This window comes from Labrus mixtus, chromosome 22, assembly GCF_963584025.1.
Source record: "Labrus mixtus chromosome 22, fLabMix1.1, whole genome shotgun sequence".
Taxonomy (NCBI): Eukaryota; Metazoa; Chordata; class Actinopteri; order Labriformes; family Labridae; genus Labrus; species Labrus mixtus.
In genome coordinates, this window is record NC_083633.1 from 16452849 (window position 1) to 16475557 (window position 22709).

A 22709-nucleotide genomic window follows, 5' to 3' on the forward strand; every position below is an offset into this window, starting at 1 on the left:
AGGCAGGCCTGTTGCCATGACAAAAAAGCCAAAAAGAGAACATGGGTTCAAGCTTTGTCTGGCTTTTGAAAGAAACATAAATAAATAGAGAAAAGACTTCATTATAAAGCGCGGAGGGGTTGCTTAGATAGCCCCTGAAGGCAGCACAAAGCTCAAACCACTGTGGGACAACATCAGAAAACTCATGTTGAATGGAGCATCTCAAGGTGCCGTCTTTTTATTTTTTACCTCTTGTAGGGATGATTCTTGACCGTTATCCGGTGATTCTCATGACCTTTTATGGCAAAAAAAGAGATGTCCTGTAGTACTTATCAGTGGCGGTCATTGCTAACACTTACAGTCAAATATAAAATATCATTCAAAACACAATAGTCATCGTAAAAAGAAATAGAAGACCCAGTGTCGGAGTATCAATCCATTCACCCAAAACTGAACCTGAACGGTGAATCCAGAGAACAGTCATTTCATAATGTCTGCAGATGTTAATCACAGAGTAACAGCTTCACATTCTATAGATAGTAACTCTGCAACAGAATCGCTTCCTTATTTTTTGTTTTTGCTAATGGTGATATCTTTTCTTCAATATCTCTTCAATATCTAGAAGTGTTCTTTAAATACCTACAAACATTCAAAACAATTTAACCAGACACATGTCTTAAACTCATCGCCCATGATGCCAGTTCAGCGGGTGAAGCATGGAGCCCAAAGACTCTGACCCTCAGCTCTTTGCTACATGTCATCCCCAACTTTCACTTCCCAATATTTCCTTTCTGTTTCTTCCTGTCCTGTTAAACAAAAAGGGAAACATATTGCCCGAACAATTATCTGAATACAATTTCCATATATTACACAAGTGTATGAATGTGAAAGTTACAGATACATGCAGCTCTAAAAGAAAGAAAGTGTGTGACCATGCTTTTTGTCTACATTGGCCATAAAAAGTACCCAAAATTACAACAAACAATAACACATTCTGATGAACTCTTGTACCACATGCTTCACTTCAGATAGACAAGTTTGACTTTGCTGTAAAGGGGTAAAGCTATTATGTGTGCGTGTGTGTGTGTAAGTAAAAGGGTACATTTATTTTCTTCTGGCCCAGCATGCAGAAAGCTGTAAGCTTAATTTAGCAGCACTCCACATCAAGGAGACACTTGAACATCCCTCCCCTCCTTAACTTCCTTTAGTAGCCCCCTCAGTTGGCCAACTCAAGCTCCCTCCAGAAAGCTGCTGGTGTGTCACCTTCACATTATACTGCTGAGGGTGGCATATGCAGCGAGCTTAAAGCTCATTGTGCAAGCAGCCATTCTACACTCCTGAGTGTCAACAAGGGATATAATGACCATTAGAAGATGTTCAATAAGATACAGCTGGTCATTTAAGTCTTGTTGTAAAGTGATTATCAGACATGTTAAACACTTGACATGTACACAACAAACACTGCTATCCATGATATCTTTGAGTATACAGTTAAAAGCATCATCATACAGTTTACAAACCATCCTTTCTCACAGATTCTCATACGGCTAAATTGTGCTGCTCTTCACCGAAAGTGTACATTCATTTATCAGGTTCATTGTCAAGCCAATACTGCTCCGATTAACATGTACCAAGCACTTTTAAACCCTGCTGAAGGAGCGGAAACTAAGACCTAAAAAAAACCCCGCTCTTCTTAAACGTAAAATTTCCCTCTGAATATCTATTCAAATCATTTCACTCTATTTTCGATGGCGTTGAAACCTTGTGCACAGTTCAGGTTTTGGCTTTATTTGCAAATGGTGGTGAATGGAATTTCCTTTGTGGTGCTCAATCATTGAACAGTGTCATCCAACAGAGACATGTCTTTTGAGAAACAATGTCCAGATTCTTTCAGGATGATCCGCAGACCTCACTGTCAACAGTTGTCATAAAGGACAACTGAACTTTACACTGAATAAACAGCCCCGACGAAAAACTCTGCACAGAAATGTTGGCGGATTATGCAACAGTCACTAAATGTAAAACTAAAACAGCAACAAACCTGAGAGATTATCACTGGGATTGTCTGCAACAGCTGTTTAAACCTCCCAAACCCACAAAAGGCTTTCATTACAATTGTGATCCGGACTTTGGCTGGGATCAAAGCACCTTCCCAACCACAAAGAAAAAGGCATGTAGAGGAAAGCGATGATATCACAACCAATTTTCTCAACGAAAACCCATTAAAAGTCATAAAAACAAGCCACATTTGTTAATTTTGCTCTCGCTCTCGCCATTGTGTGGTGCTTTTTTCAGCATGGAGATGAATGATGGCTGAAAACATCTAGCATCAGTCAGTAAAGCAAAAAAGATCAAGGTATGATAGCACAGGGTTTCTCAATCATTTAATGTACACAATGGAAACAATAAGAGGCCAGAATGGGTACTTAGGGCATTTACAGTAAGGCTCAATAACACAGGACTTCTTTTATGTTTTCTCACAGTTTTCAGCCATATAAAGCAACAGCAAATCAGCTTTCTCTCCCCCTCAGCCTCTAGAAGTACACAATCCTCTCTGCAACCACCTTACCAGTAAGCAGCAGAGGCCCTGGACTAGCATACCAGTGGAGAAATTCCCAGATAAGTAATACTCCTAGCCTTGGGGCTTCAGGCATCAGCGCTCAGGCCACTCCTCGCGGGCTACGTCAGCGCAGCGCAGCCACTTCCACAAAAGGAATTCCTTCTTACCGCCTGCATGTAAGTATGAGTGCGTTATGTGTCTGCGTTTGCATGTGTGTGTTAGAAACGGATCAGCCCAGACGATAAGGTGAAGAAAATAAAAATAATATCAAAGAGAATCCATACAGTATGAGAAGGAGTGAATCTATATTTATGAGGGAAGCTGAAGTGTGTTTGTCCTTTTTGTACAGTGGTGCGTTTCTATGTTTGTGTGTATTTACGCCAGAGACAAAGAGCTCACAGCTCCTGTGCTATTGGCAGGGTTCATGAGGCCAGAGGGTACGAGGGGGAGGGTTAGAGCGCTGCAGGGAGACCAGCTGGGTCCCTCCACTAGATGAGCTCTGTTGGGAGCTGTAACTAGACTACACACACACACACGTATATACACACACACGTATATACACACACACACATACACACACACACACACACACAGCCTCTGCCTTCAGCGTGCTAGCTGCTGCTCCTGCTACTGAGAACAACCATATATGGCCCTGGGATTCCCATGGAAAAAGAAGACCAGGATTGAGGAAGAAGAGGAGGGGGAAGAAGAAAAAAAAAATGCTGGCGAGATTGTAACTGTATGTTTCACTTGGGCTTTTCGCTCAACAGCCAAAACAATAGCCCTACTTGAGAGCCAAATTAGTTTCCATGTGAGGGGTCCAAAAGGCGAGAGGGGGGCACCGGTGGGTGGAGGCAGAGAGGTCATATAGCCATGGAGAGATGGCAGAATACAACCTCTGTTGATATTTCCATATAATAGAAGCCTTATGTGGAGGCTGCTATACGGAGGACAGTAGATAGCTCGGTCAGCACTCACTGACAGTCAGTCTACTAAAGAGGCATTGAGAAAGGTCCCCACTACACCCCCCCCCTCCCCCTCAACCTCTTTCCCCATCGTACTGGCACTGTGTCCTCGCTCATGCCAACAAGCGGGGAACCTGGGAGGTTAAATGGATAGTGTGGGTGCCAGGGTCTACCCAGCAGGCATTCTCCTATTTTACAGCCATCAGAGCACAAATATGGATCCACAACAGAGTATCAGAGCAACACAACAAACTGCTTTAATGGGACTAAGACTTATAATTCAAGGTACACATATATATACACCATTAACTTATTGCATACAGTGCATTAGTACGGTATATACTCTTACATTACTTTTGAGGACCTACCGGTAGATGTAATGCCTTAATGAGTGTTTTTCTGTTGAGTTGTGTAATGTATAATTTAGTTAAATAGTACGAAGCTCTGGCTTTGATAGGTTTTATACTTATATAATCAGACATGTTGGTAGTACATTGACACTTTATTATTCCTTTTGGAGGCATTTACTAATGCCCTTTTCTGTAAGAAGATAATAAACAACCATTGATTAGTTTTGGTCAATAACCTGCTGAGTAAGTTCAGTATTTTGCTTCTATAACTTTAAAAAGCACCACCAACATTTTCTCTCGCATTTGACCATGAAAACAAATCAGAGTTTGTCCAACAGGTGACTTGAGCACCTCAATAAAGAAGGTTAAACTGTAGGAGTGATACTGTAGTCCAGCTTTCAAAGCAATGATATGTGCAACATGTTCACAATGCAGTCATCTCCATATTAGAAATGTAAACACCTTTTCAATTCACCAAACCAAATGTTAAAACATAATAAATATTAGTTCCCTCAGTTTTAGGTAGATTAGTAGAAACAGCTGGACAGACAACTGTGTTCTGCTTACATTGAGTGTACATATGTCAATGTTAGGCTTGCATCTGTAATAAAGAAGAGGGAGGGGAAGAAGCAGGCTCACCAGTGGAGCCTCAAAGAGGAAATGAGAAAAATAAACACACACTTCCTGTTCCTCTCTGGCCTGAAATCTCCAACACCCTGATCCCTCGTACCATCACCACCTCGGTGAGCAAAGAAGAGCAATACCTCATTCCTCCCCAAGTTCAGGGCCTGATATCACACAGCGCCTGTACTTTAGACCACTGGAATAGGACACAAAGTGGTAGGGTTGTAACAATACCAAGAGTTATACTCCGATATGAAACAAGTTCAAGTTAAAAAGTGTTGATACCACAGGTCACTGACCAAACATTTCAAGCTAACTCCTGCACACCAAGTTGCACAAAAACATTGGCAACATCTTGCCACAATTCATCCATCACAATTGTCACTTATAATCCTCTTGCAGAAGTTTGGGATTGAAAATATGACTAATGATCTGTAGTTTTCCTAAAGCTTAGGTACTTCTCAATACTAATGATCATAAAATATATATTCGTATATTTTTAAAATGGGGTACAGAGGGGTACGGATGCAAATTCTGAATAAGCATGAATTAGGCAATAAGTGTCTTATTTGATGCTTTGCCACATTTATTATCGATAAATGAGAACAGCTAACGACACAACAGGCACATGATTCTAACACAACATGATCTTTAATAGATTGACTGCCGCATTGTGATGATTTTTTAGGTCTGTAAGCAGCTGGATGAGGGGTTGTGGCTAATTAAATATTCATTAAAAACAGTCAGCGGCCATCTAAGCTTGATTGGACTCAGTGACCGGACACTTATGCTCTATAAAACATGGGAGACGACGATGTAATTAATTCATTTTACTGTGTCTTGTTATTTTGCAATCAGGCATTTAATTAAAATGTTATGTATTCTGTAAGTATTCTTCCAGTTCATATTATGAGTAAAGAGAATTAGCTGATTTCTGTATTTAAAGAGCTATGCTGATAATAGATTCTTACAATAGTAAACAAAAGATTACTATGATCAGGGGTGTCCTCTAGCAAGAATCTGGCAACACTATATGTAGCATTGTACATGAGCTGCGATTCAATAGACTCACAGCCTCGCTACTTCATGATTCCTCACAGTGCAGTTTATGACATTAACGGGGGCAACTTGAACAGCAGTTAATTGGCCAAAGAAGACGTTGCCAGACAGCGGGATGATGTCAGACAGCGGTGAAAAGTAGTTGAGAGATGAAGCGTGATTAAAAAGGTGAAACTGACACTATCTTGCAGTGAATAAATACATTCATCAAGCCCTTTACCTTTTAAGGACATTTCATATTCTTAATTTAATCAGATATGATGATGTATTGTTATATGATTGCCTTGCACTATATCAATTATCACATAATGGCAGAAACATGATATTATTGTGGGCCATGTACTGCACATCATGTCATATTCTGAGTTAACCTGCAATTCACAACCCTAGTGTTAAAGTATCCTGCTTACACAGAAGCCATGCACGTCCATTTGGATCACAAGCCAAAGTGCTCTGTCAAGCTCTGTGCACTTTTACTGACAATGCTATTTATCTGCAGGAAGAGTATCACTCACTAGAAGGCTAATGGGGTAGCATCACAGCTTACAGCAGGTTCTTTTAATCTCATGGCTGCTCATAGATCAGTGCTGACTAAAATCAATGCAAATCAAGTGAGAATGCAGAAAGATATTAGCTTTAAAAGCTAATGTTATAGCACTATAATACTATTTCCGCTGGTGTTGTTTTCCTGGAATAAAAGTTATTTATTTTTCCAAAGAAGTGTCAGCTACTGCTACTCTTTATAAAGCAAAATAATAGTTAAATCAGGATGGATTTAAAGAAAATACAACTGGATATTTTTTGACAGGTGAACGAGAATATGGACAATAATTCTCATAAGCGGGTGAATACGGATCTCAAAATGTGCCGCTGAAATGGTACGATCAGCATGTTCACCTCTACCCCTCATTACATCATCCGAAGATGCAGCCATTTTGAGAATAAATGGAAAGAATGTAACCTCACCCTTGTACAGACAACAAATGGACACGCGCTCTCTGACTTAATTGTACTCGCGGCTCTGTAAGACAATGAGGAATTCACAGAGTCTCTGGGTCCAGGTGTTTTCGGTTAAAACACAAGCTCATAAAAAAACACCCAGCGTGAGGCATGTGACTGCCGACAACGAAAACCGCAGCAGGACAGCTTCAAGAAGACCTGGCTTAATTGGAAGACAGACACTTTGTGCCACGGGGTGGGAAAAAAAAAAACAAGCTGAAGTCATCACACAAACATTTTACAGCAGCGCAATACTATGCAGGACCAGGACAAGGGGGGCACAGACAGAACAGTCTCAACACCAGAATTATATCAAATCACACGAAATCAATAACTGTTTCAATATCACAGCAAGAAAAACAGAAGTTTGGCTACCAATACTTGGTAATCTCTTATTTTTAATAACCAAATATTGCAGGCAAACTCCTGCACACTGACCAAAGTGCACAAATACACTGCCAACATTTCGGTCCAAAACATTGCCAAAATATTTGTGCAATTAAGACAGTGCTCTCTCTTTCCTTCATTGCAGCTTCCATTTAAAAATATTTGTATTTATTTTAAAGCTTTGGTGCTTTTGGATACCATCGATTATCACCACAACACATTCAGCAGGAAGAGATAAAGAATTGCAGCTTGTACATTGAAATCAACTACCCCATCTTCTCAAACATTAATACTCCAATGTTTAGCAATGTGACATTAGCATGAGGTCAAAACAGAGAATCTGCATCAAATAAACCATAAGGCAAGGTCAAGTCTGTGTGCGCCTATAGCTCTGCTGTAGAAATGCAGACAGCCCAGCTCATATACGTGGCAGCAGATTTACTCTACTGAGGAATTCTCCTTACGACCCCAGGTGAACCAGTTCCAACCTGCAGCAGCAACGCTCATCCGAAATACTTCAGATAGCCTTCACTGTTCCACATCCACCAGCAGGGAGGCCTCTGGCTTTTCATCCCTGCTCTGCATTAGCACAGCAGGTTCAGAAATAGAGTTGGGATGCATAGAGTCGACCCAGACAAGAGTCAACGGCGCCAAACAGGTGTGCAGTATAGAGGGATTCTATAATGTAGTTGTTTTTGTAGCTAGCAGATGAGATTCATGGATTATTTCATCAAATCCAAGGAGAGTTTCTTACTGAATACATATTGCAATTAATCCATTGGGGTTTAAGTAAATACAGGGATTGTAATCAATAAAAGACAACATCATAGGTACCTTTTTATTTACTCAACACTAAAATCCACTAGTATTGACATGTGAAGTTAATTAACATGTTTTGGCTGACTATTTGGGATTTAAAAAGAGTCTGCCTTTAAGAAAAAAAAAAAAAAAGTGTACAGACCAGTAGAAACCTATCTTTTCTTAAACTTACACAGTGGCCGCATACTTTCAAAGTCATACATGTTACCGTGACACTCTGTGCAAGGAAACAACATTGACGTGTCACAATGAGCAGATGACCTGGCTGTGTTGCAAAGCATTGGCGCGCAAACACCCTGCAAGGACTTCCTGCAGTTGATTACAGGGTTGGTAAAAAAAAAAAAAAGGCTGAATGGAACGGAGCGCAGAGCCAGCTTGACAAGGACAGACCTGACAATTACGCACAGGTAAAATAGACATGTTCAAGGGCTCCATTTCTAAAATTAACCCCCAAGCACACTGAGGTTAAAATACTGCTGCAATGATTCACTACAGACTAGAATTCAACAATGCATGCAATGACCTATACTTCAGAGAAAGAAAATACATTTAGGGTGTCTTGCTTATGATACTACCAAGCTGATTGAAAACAGCCTAAAAGGACATACACTGCACACAAACAGCCTTATTGATTATTAAAATGCAAACAGGGAGGAACTGGCAGAAAATTAAATAAAATATTCTTTAATGTAGCTGCATTGTCCCTCTACTATTGTTTCTGCTGGTTGGCTTTGATCCATATTGACCCAGACAAGCTTCCTTCCCCCGTATCCCCAATGTTGCTCCAGCCATCTGTTTGAACTCAGCAGATAGGTTACAGTTTATTTCTGCAAGACCTGTTTTGTTTCATGCGGTTCATGGTTTTATGATGCAATAATATTTCCTCTACTGTACCCTTTGGAAACTGATCATTCATCAGAATTATTTGCAACGACATCAAGGGGCGGAATAAAATTAAATCATGATTCGTCTCTTTGTCGGCACAGAAGCGAGTAGCATGAGTCAGTGTCGGATTAGTTTTTGATCATGTATTGAAAAATCAAATCGCAATTATATACGACCATAACTTATACAGCAGGCAGTATGTAAGCCTAAATATTATCCACAACAAAATATCATGGCGGTAAACACATTCTAGAGGATTGGGGAAGTTGATTATTTGAGCTAGACAAAGAACTATCAAATCTAGACTGTCTAGATTCCAGTCCATGAATTATTAAGTTTCAGTTTAATGTATTCTGCAATATGTTAGAAATGCATGAGTGAGTAGCTGCTACTGTACGACAGCCTGAAGCCAAAACAAAGAACCTGGAAGCCTTGTGCAACCTCTTGCAGGAAATGTGATGTGAAAGCATACTTCTTCTAAAATGGGCAGGTCAAACACCTAATGACAGTAATAGTACAGAAATCCTGTTACAGACTATATACTGAGGTAAAGTACCATTAAAACACAATGACACGTTTTCATTTCATTGGGCAAACATTCAAAGACGATTGACCTCGAACAATGTCAATTTGAAGCTCATCCTCCTGCTAGTAACTCTCTCGCTGTTTAACCTCATCAAATCAGCATCAATCCAACAACAAAAAAATTAGACATGCTGGTTTGACAACTGACAAACAGTACCCCTGGCCTCTACACGTCAAAGCTCCTGGGTACTATGGACTCAACGACACACCATTGTCTGGCTCATCAGATCCTGTACTGTCGAAATTCTTTAAATAATTTAATGAACACAACTATATGAATGAAAGGCTGCACTTTAAAGTCAAGGTGAGTGTAGTCTGAACTTCATGGAGATTGATGCTCAAATATGAGTTCAGTAAGTAACCAATCGTGCTACTATCAAAAACAAATGAGCTGTTACAAAAAGCTTCCCATTAGTGTAAAACACAAACCGTTGTCATGTGGGCCTGATGTTGTACTGTATATCCTCCCAAACCATTCAAGCTGCTGAAAACTCAAAACAGCACTGTGTATTACATCTCCTCCTGAAAATATGCAATCCTTAATCTAACTGTTGTTGAATCTTGGGGTTATTAAAGATACATTTTAAGAGCTAGAGCTCTGACAGATTCTAGTGGATTACATGTCTAACCAGCATCGATGTTGTGTAAGCTAGCAGAACAGGTGAGAGCAACAGGGAAGCTCTGAAATGCAATGTGATGCTCTGCCTGTCTTGGCCAAAGGGGCCGCTCCACATGAGATGTTGGGATTGTCTCCCTCAGGCGGAAAGACAGGGGGCTCAGGCTGTGCAAGAGGATGCCATGATGTCTTCATTGGGGGGGGACAGGGACATGTCAAAGGCATTTCTTTTTTGCTCCTCCAGGCACAGCTGAGAATATCATGGCTGGGGCTGTAGTGAGATCCTCTGCAATTATGTAATGTGTTTATATGACTGGTGCTGGTGAGGCTGAAAAGAAACAGCCACATCGCCATCTTCCTTCCATCACATGCTCTCTAATTGTTCCATTACAAGATTCATGGAGGTTGATTCTCATTTCTAACTGCCGAGCACTGCCAAAGGCTCTCTCTCTGCTCGCTGTGTTATGCAACTCCCACTCTGTACATGCAAATCCACCAACACAAGTGACTAGCAACCTTGCCTGAGTCGTTGTCATGGAGACAGTGCAAGATAATGTTCATAGACTTCAGGGCCATAATGAGGGTGTGTAATGTCAACAGAGCAGAGGCATTGTAATACCCAACTCGGACACGTTAAGCTGAGCTGAGTCCTGTCACCTCGATCCTAAGGATCATGGACGCTAGAGACAAAAGTTCAGTTGTGGGTCAGTGTGGAGATTTTCCTGTGTGAGGCGACAAGCCCTGGTTACCTCCACGCTAATTGCCTTGATGGAGCTCAGTGGGCAACAGTCAGCCAGGGCCTTGGCATTGCATGGGGACAGGCAAGCCAGAGAGAGAGAGAGAGAGAGAGGGAATGACTGGAGGGGAGGGGTTTAGGTGACAGCTGAGGAATGTCTGCTCTGCTCTCGCTTTGCCATGGTTTCCAGCGACTGTCATGTGAGGAATGCACAAGCCGGGACGACAGGAATGCTACTCTCTGAGACGAGTTTAGCCAACGAGTTCAGGAATCTCCACTTGTCTTCTGAACCCCCCATTCACTCGAAGGACCTCTTTACAGCAACCTGAATCCATTCTGTTTATGTTTGGGTGAACTACTCTGTCTCTTGATACTCAACAGGGAAATGTGATATCTTTCTTTTTACCTACAAAAGATTAGGTCTAAGGCTGAAAAATTTAAAGAGGAATTGTAGACACTGTGCAACAATAAGGAGAAGTATAAAACCTATGTATTTAACCTATAAATACCCATATTACAAACACACATGGAAGGGAGCTGCCTGCTAAAAACAACGCAACAAGAAAAAACAATAATGTGGCGGAAGTAGATCCAACAACACCTCACATTTATATCAACTTCAGACCATTACCTCCACTGCTGCAGTGCTCCAAACCATAGTTATGAGAGCTTTAGTCTAGATAGTAGCTGCTAACTAAATACTGAAGGCTGGTCATGAGACGATGATCAGTAGGTTTCTAACAAATCTCTGAAATGTTCAGGAATAGATTCATATCATTGCTTCGAGTAGTTCGACATATTCACGGTACACACTCACAGAGCATAGAAGAGCTATACTGGCTAACAGAAAACAGAATTCAGCAGCTTCATTATGTGCACTGAGATCACATCAGTTGCACGGCGGTCGCAGGATATAAACGTCACCACCCCCTGCCGAGTCGCTCAGGGTGAATTTTCCTGAATATTTCCTTCTGGATTCTTACATCCGCTAACCCCAACTTCATGAGGAAAATTTACTAGGGGTCTGGTAGGAAAAGTCAAGTCTCAAACTATCACTCTCGTGCTTTTTCTTATATAACAAACTGAAGATGACGCACGGTATCATTGGTTTAGTTCTCAAATCCCCAGCAATGTCCATTTACACAATCAGGACTGTAAGGGTGTTTGATGAATCAGAACAAATGAAGAGAACATGTTTACAGATCTCTCCGCTACAACTCATCTATAAAGTGACAGATGGGTCATGACTCACATGAAGATACAGTCTGTAGTCTAAATGTGAGATTATGCCAGAGCTGCACTACAAAGCACAGCTACAGACTCTGAGTCATACCCAAACTTAGTATCATCTCCTGAAACCCAGTTAGGAGAACTTGTGGCAGGGGTATTTATAACCCTGCATTGGTCACCAGTCGGGAGTGATACGAGTGAGGAGTGAGCCCTCATGTAACAACATGACACACTTCACAACAAAGTCAGAGGTCAGTCATTCAACAGAAAGAGGAGACTTTTGTTTGTTCCCCCCCACCCCAAATAGAAAACCTGTAAGTTTCAGAAAATCTTCCAGTGTTTACCTTCTATATTTAACAGGGAGAGAATCAGAATAGGGTTTTATTGCCAATGTAACAATAATAAAGACATCTATGAAAGCATCAAATGACTCTGGCTGCCCATCAAATCTTCACTTCATTAAAGGAGATGAACATCAGCTTCATCACTCTGAAAGTACAGGATTAGCACTTTAAACATGAATCCCTGTACCGCCTTCTTCAACTCCTTTATAACACCACAAAACCCCTGGATCACATGCTGGCTGACAACTCTTGCACACACTCACACACACATCACTCTTGTCTCCAGAGATGGTTAGGTCTGGAGAGCGGCACTGCAAATCAAATTCTTTCTTCCCTCTAGCTCATCCCTGGACATCGGCCCAAAAAAAGGCAACGTTTCCACCCAGTGAGTTTGCACAGGGGGCCACGTTAATTCCAGATTTAATTATAGCAGACTCTGAGCAGAGAGAAATGGTTGATTTAACAAGACCATTAATGAACAGACCGAGAAATATACACACAAACAAAATGAATTCATCGTCGAAATATACAGCTAATGACCTATCTCGGAAAACTTGCTTTTAAAACTTTTAATAGCCAAGTCTTGGACAACAAACATAACATGTAGCAAGGTGGTGCACTTAACAGTACTGAGGCTTACTAAGACTAGACATGTGGGCATGAGTAATGAGGTGACATCATTGGAAATCTATGCTAGCATTAAACATTTAAAGTAAGAACTCTTTCATTAATCCTTAGATTATATAAACACTCGCTGTCCAAACAAACAGGTGGATAAAGCAACCTTGCTTGTGCAATGAATTAAACTGTGAAATTACTGGTTTCCATACAAACTGAACCACCTACGGTACATAACAGGCTCATTAAAGAGATACTGACTTTACCATAAGACTGACAAAAAGGATGTTGTGAAAATGGTGTAAATAACAAATGTTATATTTGGCTTTCCCCGCTCAGCCTACCTGTCTAAAATGCAATTTGCCTTCTCTGTCAATTATGGAGTCGTTCATACAAAATCAGTAGTACTGTAAAAAATAACCATGGCAGGTGATCCAAAATATATACTGTTTGCTATCTGAATCCTGTGGATGTCGAGATGCATGGAAACATGTGTTGTTGTTGTTTTATAGCTCCACCAGCAATAAGTAGTCGCTTGTTTATTTCTCAATAATGTGTCAGGGGCTGTCCTGTTTCCAGGGTCAAAGATACAAAACATAACTGCAAGGTCCAAGTACCTACACATTTCATTAATAAATGTTTACTTCCAACAAATCTATACGCATTCAAAACTGGAGAAAAATAAAGTCTAGTTTCGATGCGTTAAATGAGTAATTAACTTATTATATTCCAATTAAAATTCCCATAAGGAATGAAAACAGAAGCAATAGTTTAAGATTGTTCCTGTCAAAAGAAAGAAGCCAACCAATATATACCTGGTAATCTATGTTTAGCAATAAATGTATATATATATGTGTATTAGTAATTTGAGTGTTATTGCGGAACAGTCTTTACATTTCACTGCACATCTGTATGAGCAGGTGACAAATAAAAAATCTTGAATCTTGAATGTTAGAGAGGTGATGTCATATCTGGGAGCAAAGCAGAGCATTAACCAAACAATACAAATAAATAAATGAACTACAGTGAAGAATTGAGAGATTACAATACAGCATTACCAAACCCATGTTTCATTAAGTTAAATGAAAACAAATCAACTATTTGTTAAGTACACATCATCACTGAATCCAACTTGGGCTACCATGACATTTCAATGACTGTGAATGTGTTATGAACCTTGAAAGTCAGACATTTTTGCAGGAGCTATGTTTCAAAAGCCTCTTTCATTTGGTAGCACCTGGGTTTTTTTTTTTTTTACTGACTAACGACAGGCTGCCATTTTCACTATTTGGCTTTCAAAGTACAGGAGGCTAGAAGATGTAGCTTCACTAGTTAGCAGGCATAACAGCTTAACTTCCAGCAAAATTGCAATGTTACCACCAGACACATGTTTCTGCTTCCCATAAACACCACATAGCAGTCAAACGTGAAGTTCTGACTACGTAGGGAATGAAATGATTTCGTTTATCAAGCTGGGAAACGAATGAATCAACCCCTCAAAACAGCTAACGCAAGATAGCTCATCCTGCTAAAGTATCGTTAGCATGCATTCCGTTGACCTAACACCGCATCGAAGATATTTCAACCAGATCACAGATTTCCCCAAACACTAATATCAACAACATGACTTTAAACATCAATGTGTTGCATACTTAATGTCTTACAAGGTTAATATTAGCTTGCAAAACCGAGTGACGTTGTAAGGTAAGTAGAGTTAGCCGCCTAGCATCCTGCTGCCCTCCCAGAGACTAGTCGCAGACGCGGTGGATGGTTTTTTTTTATCAACAAACCCCTTGACTTTAACTGCCAGTTAGGTTAGAACTACAAATCGAAATATCACCTGCCTGTTATGACATCTTAAAAAATAACTTTTCTAGGATAACACGATCGCAGCAGCTGGAAATAGATCCACCCAAACACAAGAAGTAAGCAGTAAAAAAACACACATTTTTACAGTGTGAAATGCAGCAGCGCCGGGAATTACACTGAGCCCAACAACTAGGGATACAGACTCAGGCTACTTCACAAGCATTCAAACTTTGCTACTCATTGTTGACTCTGAAAATGTCTGTGTTGTAATGTAAGCTGGAGGTAAATGCAATATTACTCCGCGGGGTAGGTAAACAACGGGATGAGAATGGCTTCTTCCATTTGACAGGTGTTCCCAAGCAGCGGCAGCGGCAGCAGCGGACCCCACATTAGTGTGTGTAATGCCGCCGGTGACAGACGTCCACGCACATACCTGGTGGAGGGCGGTGAGACCGTCCACATTGGCGTAGTTGATGTCAGCGCCTCGGTCCAGCATTCGCAGCACCTCCTCCGTGTCGCCGCTGGAGCAAGCGGCCAGAAACACGGCGCCATCGTCGAACTTCACCTTCGTCTTCTTCTTCTTCAGCACAGGCGGCTCCTGGTCCGTTTCCGAGCCCAGCCATCGCTTTAACTGCTCATTCCTCTTCTGCTTGGCGTCCGCCATCTTCATCCCCCTCCTTGTCTCGGGAGCTTCTTTTATCTTTCTCCGAGAGAGGATATACTTTATAGTGCCACTATCCCACAGCGCACTGGGGCGTGGGAAGGGAGGGCTGGGGAGGAGGAGGAGGAGGGGGAACTGAGATAGAGAGAGAGAGAGAGAGCAGGAGAGAGAGAGAGAGAGGGGCTGAGAGATGGCGTCTGGATTGTTTTCCATAGTCTCGCGAGATGTGGAGCTCAGGAGCTGCAGTATAACGTCATCATCAACAGATTATGATGGGAGAGAGTGAGCTGGGTAATCCTTTATAGACAGTAGAGCACTTGAAGTATTACATAACTTTTAAAATTATCTGGTCTCATGCACTACATCACTTTATTCTTTATAAAGTTTTTTATTTATTTATTATTATTAAATATTATTATTATTTTTAAGAACAAAACCCTTTCCCGTGTAGTTTCTGTGTCATTTTACATTATTGTATTTTTTTTTAATTTAACTGATGTAAATATGTTTGATTTGATTTTAACTTCTATTTTTATTTTTAATAATTATATTCCCGTCACCTGTTTTCTGGAGCTGCTGTAATGCACAAATTTCCCCCCACGGGGGATCAATAAAGTTTATCTTTATCTTTATCTTCTATCCATTTTATATCAGTATTCATGAGATTCAACTTTATTTGTCATTACACATATACAAGTATAGAGTAACGAAATGAGGTTTGGCATCTCACCAGAAGTGCAATAAGCAGAAAGTGCATGAATCTGTGCTATGTACAGTAATTACAAAATTTACAGATGTAGACTAAAAAAAAGTGAATTATTGGGTATATATGGCTGGATTAATGGGATGCTATAAATATAAATAAATGCTATAAATATAAGTATATTCTTCAGATTAAGGTGCAGTGAGCATGCTATACTAGATTACAGATAATATACAGAATATGGACATTCATACAGTTCTGGTTACTTATTCCTGGTGTTTCTTATCCATCATTGCACTACGGTCACTTTATTTATCTCATTTCTACCTTTATAGTTATATTGTTTATATTAGTTCTGTTGTTCCATTATTCACCATGCACCTTATTAACTTATCATTTAGTATCTAGTATTTAGCCGACTTGCACATAGCTCTGTATATATGTATTTATTTCTTGTTTACTGCACATAGTTCTGTTTACATCTGTTAGTCCGATCACTGTCCACTTATATCTACTCCTTCATATTTTGTATTTTTAAGTTAAGTTTAAGCTTTAAGTTGTATTTAAATTGACACTTTATATTTAGGTTAAAATGTTTCGTACTTGCACTGTTGTTAATTTACTGCTCTGTGTGCCTTTGAATTGCCACCCGGGGACAAATAAAGTTTTTTGAATTTGAATTTGAAAAGAGAGCGAGAGGCACTGTTACATACAGTAGCAAGTATTTCTTATCTCAGCTCCGTTTTACATTTAAAGGACAATTGTTTATTGTGATTTATACAACTATATATAATTAAGATGGAAAAGAGACATTTTGAGTTCTCACAAAGAGTGCAACTGGAGTGGGACTTTATATTTCGCCATAACTCAGGTTTTTAGCATGCCATCAATTAACATTAAAGCAAACTGCAAGTTGTAGAACTGTTGTATGATAGCAATATCACACTCGTTGTCATGCTGCTGATTATAAGCACAGATGTTATTAAAATCTGTGCTAAGTCTGTGTCCTTTACCATGACCTAATCACAGCTGTACTGTCATCCTGTAAACAGCCCTCCCTCCTGTGTGATATTGCGTTCATTGAGCGCTTAATTGCTGCTATAAGAGCATTGTTTTAATACAAGTTATGACACCTTGACACATTTATCATGAATCAGTAATAAAGGGCTATTTGTAAGAATGATAGGGAGAATAACAATGTCTGAATAACTTGTTTGAGCATAGCCTTTTTTCAGCACCTAGAGTTGTGTAGTTGTAATGACAATGGTTCAGTTGTTTCAGGAGATGTTGGATGTGGTTATCATGACATTTCAAAGTGTGGTTTGAATGTTCAATAATAAACATCCACTTTTATGACTAACTCTTCCATCAAGTAGCCTTTTATATACGGGGGTTGTACATTACATATATGGTTTTTCTCAGTGGGTTTTTCTAACTATTGACTCATTAAACTTCTGAGTTGAAGTAAAGAAATCAGTAAAGGTGTATGGTCAAACGTGCAGAGTTTTGTGAGTTTGGTCTTAAACATGTAGCAATTTGAGACAAAAATGCTAAGCATCTTATGTTTAAAGAAACAAAAGCAACTTTACAAACGAGATAAGATGAAAGTGAAATCATGTAGTCATAAAAATGAATAAACTTCATTCGAGTTAAAACGTTATGCGTTTTTTTAAAGTCCCTTTTTCAAGGTGTGATTACATTTCGATCATGTTCATGTCATTTTCAGATGTGTGGTGGTGTATTCTATTTTTATTGGGAGGTGACTGTTTTTATTTTCAGTTGAGGAAATGACATTTAGTCAGAATGAGGTATTTTCCCTTTCTTCCACACATCAACGCTTCATATGAGATATGTATTCCAACTATGTCATGTGCAACACATTTAGTTAACATCTAATCAAAACAGCTCATCACTGAAAACAAAAGGGAAAACAAAAGCCTCCTAACCACAGAGTACCTGCAATGATTTGATGGTTAACACTTGAAGTGCTGGGAATGTCTGGAGGATTCAAACATCGGGGTGGTCCAGCTCAACCTGGAGTAAAAAGCAAGGTGGCCAAGCATAAAGTGTTTTTTTATTTTGGCAGCAGCGCTGTGTGTTATTGTTGGCAGACTCCCATGTGTACTCAGCAGGGGGTGCGGTATTGCCTCCTCATACTTTGGTTTTAGTCATGAAGCGTACAGCCACTTTTTTTTGTTGTTCTTGAGGTGTCATTACAAGTGATAATGATGTTATTCTTGGCTTTAAAGGCATTTTAAAAAATGAAATAATGCCGCTTGGACTTGATTAGATGCCACCCACCTACTGGACTTGGAGTTGACTTCCTGAATAACAAGCTGTTCAAGCAGAATCAGGATCCAAAACATTTATACAACAGTGACCATGAGTCACGCAAGCCTTATTTTCCCATTTCACTGTCACTGACATTAATGTAGGAAGATCAAAATAATTTATTGTCTGCAAATGAGGCTCGGGCTGCAGCACAAGGAACTGCAAGCCAGAACACGGAGGTTAAAACCCAGAAAGAATCATCAGCTCTGATGATTATCCTAAATGTTACAGAATGTCATGTGAAATTACTGTGGTTCTACTGACTCATACGGATGGTGGAACACCAACAGCGTCAGTGTCAGGAAGTTGCTGGCCAGAGGCTTTTAATGTGAAAGTGATGCGTAAGCTGCTGTTCAGCGGAGGACCTTATTGCTGAGTGACAGCACAAGGTGAGCCATGTGGGCCGCATCCAGGACTTTATTAGAGAGTATTGTTTGAGCAGGTCTTTGTGTACTTCAGCGTTTTATGGCTGCACACTGTGCTAATACTTGTTGCTCAAACAGCTGTTTCAAATAGACAACATTTCACTTTAATAGCAGATCATTATCAGTCTCTGAAGATGTCACAAGACATTTTCAATACCCATATCTTACATATGAGAGAACAGCAATTCTTTTAGTTTTTAGGTATTTTGTGCAAGGCCTAAAACCCAAATCAAATTCAACCTTTAAAAGGTCAAAATAGAAATTAAAAGTAAGTATTACCTTAATGTGTTTTGCATTTCTAACCTTGCAGCTCTTTCAGTTAGTTATCTTTAAATCTATGTCAGCAGTATAGTTATGTAAGAGGGGCCTCTTGTTGCACTGAAGGCATGGAAACTCTGCATTGTATGTCTGCACACTCCACTTACTTACAAACATCTTGGAGGTAGTAATACATCCTGTTTATGCATCCTGCTGGACCCCCTCAGCAGCTGTATTTATCTAAGAGATGTCAGGGATGAATTGAAGCACATTATGGCTTGTTAAAGTTATACATTAAAAGAGAATTGATTGACTATTTTATGTTGTATTTGTTTGTCTGTGAATTATAAGTCGACATGCTTTTGCCATAATATTGATTTCTTGTAAATTTAACTTTGGTAACTTCAAGAATTCTATGTTTAATTTTAAGTGGTGGGATGTCAGAAGATTCGAAATGATCACACAGAGCAAGTGAAAAATCATCTGTCAGCATCATCTGACTTGTGACTGGGATGGCGGTCTAACCAGTACATCTGTGTTGAGTCTTTCTTTTACAAACTCCTGTCTCATACCTTCTCTTTAAACAGACTGTTTGCTGTTGTTCCTGTTCATTGAGTAAATAAAAAAAAAAAAGTCTGCGTGTGACTCAAGTGTATCAACACCACAAAATTACAATGGCACACTCTCACTGTTTGTCTTCAGCTGGTGAGACGTGCATGAGCCAGCGGCTGGACTTAAAACTCATGACACTGTAGGCGTATTTTCTGCAGAGTGACATCACTGTCAGATCACTCAGTACCTATGACTGAGTCCCAAGAGGAAGCTTGTGTTTACCGCTTAATTAAGAGTTTCCAAAGGGACTGCTCTCTGGTTTGGTTTGTGAATCCAGATGAGGTGTTTAAGTCAAGTGTTCAGGAAAGACAGCTTGAATAAAGGAAGAGTTAAGCTTTTGGTGTGTGTTACAAGGGGGACGATAGTCTTATTTATCGTGTTTTAATGTTAAACCACTTCAAGGAATGAGAGTTCTTCTAAATGTATGCCACTGTCCACTTACAACAAGTCACCTTACACCAATATTATAGGTGTCCTTAATATGCCGCCATGCTAGCAGACAGTAATTGAGCTTAGCATACTGACTAAAAACAGGGCAAACAGCTAGCCCGGCTGTGAAACAACACATAATAAATTCTGTCATCAATGCCTTTAGGCTCAATGTTCCTAGATTATGTGCTTAACAAAGCATAGAATTTAGTGCAGAAACATTACAACATACATAATTTTAGGAAATCTGCTTTTCTGCTGTCTTAGCAAAAGTTCAAGGAGAACCAACAAATTTATCAACTTGTCAGTCGCGACTGGTACTGATAAGAGCTCTCCAATAGCGTTAAAGTACGATCAGGCGGGGAAAATACATTGTTTCGACCGCCGTACAGTAACCGTTTCAGTCACACCCACCATCATGTCAGTGCTGTCCAGACTATAGCAGCACTCACAGACGGGGTGACTGGTGAAGTGTGGACAATTGAGTCGCATCTGAGAAAAGCCAGACGCTTTGCTCCCATGCTCCCATGTCACCCAGTGCATGTTATTGGCGCCTAGGACACTGGCACACTCATCTCCTTCTCCTATTCACAGGTCCAGACAGCACCGCAATCGAGCAGATAGAAATAGTCGTGCTTTGATGTTATCTGAGTGATTTAGACATACCCTGATAGTGCTGGCTTTAGACCCTTTCAATTAGACACTGGGGGATGAAAAAGCTTGTAGTGGCCTGTGGTATCAGGCGGCAGTCAGCAGGTCTACGAGCAACAAGACGCTACATTCAACTGGGAAATAAAAAAGGTTATTCCTAGAAGAGTTTATCCATAAAGTGCCAGCCTCAAGGTGGCATGGAGTGCTGAACTGGGCGTGATGCCTCATCAATCACTAATGAGCGAGCATTTATTTTACTGGATGTGCTTCGAGCAGGATTTCCCCGTCCATTGTCACCAGGGTCTTCAACTGTCAAAGTATTTCTGGGCAGAGTGGAATGGGAAAGTAGACTCAGTCCAAGGCCAGACACTTCCAGGTAGTGAAGAGGATGAAGAGACATTCAGAGAAAGGGGAGAGGCCGTTGACAGAATGGGAAGCAGGGCGGGTGAAGGGGGGGGGGGGGGGGGGGGGAGCAGATCATTCTCATCAAGACGTATAATAATAGTAACCTGATCTGGCCCATCGGTCACATGCTGTGGCCTCCTCCTCGACTGTGGACGCTACTTGACATGCTGTCTTCACTGGACAGGAGAAACCTGTATCTGGAAAGACCCAATGGAGTGAACAGTTTGTAACATATTCTTTAGAATACCAGATTCATAAATCTGGTTGTAAATGGGGCAAATGGCATCAATAGATTTTTGAGCAATCCCATATTGTGAGAGATACAAAGAAATGTGAATTTATCGTTTTCACTTCTCTCCAACACAGACTTTTTGGTTGAATGCATGAAAACTGTTGGCGAGAGCAATCCAGAAACCCATCAACTCTAGTCTAGTGACAATATTGAATCTCAAGCTGCTTGTCGGATTGTAAACAATGACGAGTTCAAGAGAAAGTTGTGGCCCCAAAGCCTCCCAAAATTAGTGTCTAGCACAGGCTATGTTGTTGTCAGAAGACAGCTGGTGCCGTCTGATATTGGATGCAGCTTAATCCGTAGGAAATTCAAGAATGCAAGGTTAGGCATCGCTGAATATTGGACAAAAAGTATCATTAGTGGATCAAACTTTAGGTTGTCATATCTAGAGTTCACATCTCTTGTGTATCTGTTTACTGCCAGTTCATGTTAAAACCTTCATCATATAAAAAAAGGAGATACCTAATGTATTTCACAGAAAAGACTTTGACAGTTTATTCCCAGACACATAATTTGCATTGCTTGGTCAGCAATGAATCTAACAAGCTGGAGTTGTGGAAGCCTACATCCCATATTTGACTTATTTGAAGGATGTACTTCTACATGTGACCAGAAACCCTTTGGAAGCCTTCAAGAAATACTAAAATAATCTATCGCAGTCTTAATGACCTTTATTAACATGAGGTGACATTATAGCAAGAGAACCCAAAGCGGGGTTCAGGGATGATAGTGACGGTTTGGGGAGTGTGCACGAGGTGATCTACTCCCAGACGACAGCTGAGCTCTAACCCCAGACAGAAATAGGGCAGTTGCTTTCACTTAGCGAGGGGCCGCACAGCTGTAGCATCACTTGAATGTGCTCTTTCAATCCCAGGCCATTATGCCGCGCTGAATAATGGATGTTTGATTGGTTAAACTTTGTTCAAATATATGCTGATGGTGTTTTATCAGTTATGTGTAAAAGAACTCTGGATTACATTTTTTGTATGTATGTTTCTTTAAGGCAAAATTAGTAGTGACAGCACTAATAAGCCAAGGCTATTTGAGTGACCTTGTTTCCTGGAGAAAAGAGGCTAATAATAGGCCAAAATCTGGAGCTGCGGTGAAGCATGTAATGGGTTTGTGCTAAAAGCTACGATGAATCATTCCAGCCAAGCAAGCCGTGGAAAAAAAGATCATAAACTTCTGCTGTCATAAATAAATGCAATGCTCCAGACAGATAAAGATGAGCCTGTGTTATACCTTCAAGACAATGATTGAGATATTTGGTTTATTAAAATGAGCTAGCTGGACTTCATATATCATACTTTTTCTAGTCTTTCTTCAAACTCACAAAGTCATATGAAGCTTTTCAAAGTGTGTGGGCATCATACAAGG

At 40.2% G+C, this 22709-nt stretch overlaps 1 protein-coding gene across 8 annotated transcripts in view; it reads right to left on the bottom strand.

Annotated features, from left to right (window-relative positions):
* Nucleotides 1-15263, bottom strand: part of ppp1r12a (protein phosphatase 1, regulatory subunit 12A) — a 51409-nt gene extending 36146 nt beyond the window's left edge. For all 8 annotated transcript variants that reach the window (XM_061030197.1, XM_061030192.1, XM_061030193.1 and 5 more), the window contains exon 1: nt 14999-15263. In XM_061030197.1, the coding sequence (XP_060886180.1) occupies nt 14999-15235 (237 nt within the window). In that variant the 5' untranslated portion in view covers nt 15236-15263. The remainder of the gene's footprint in view (nt 1-14998) is intronic.
* Nucleotides 15264-22709: the final 7446 nt, after the last annotated feature.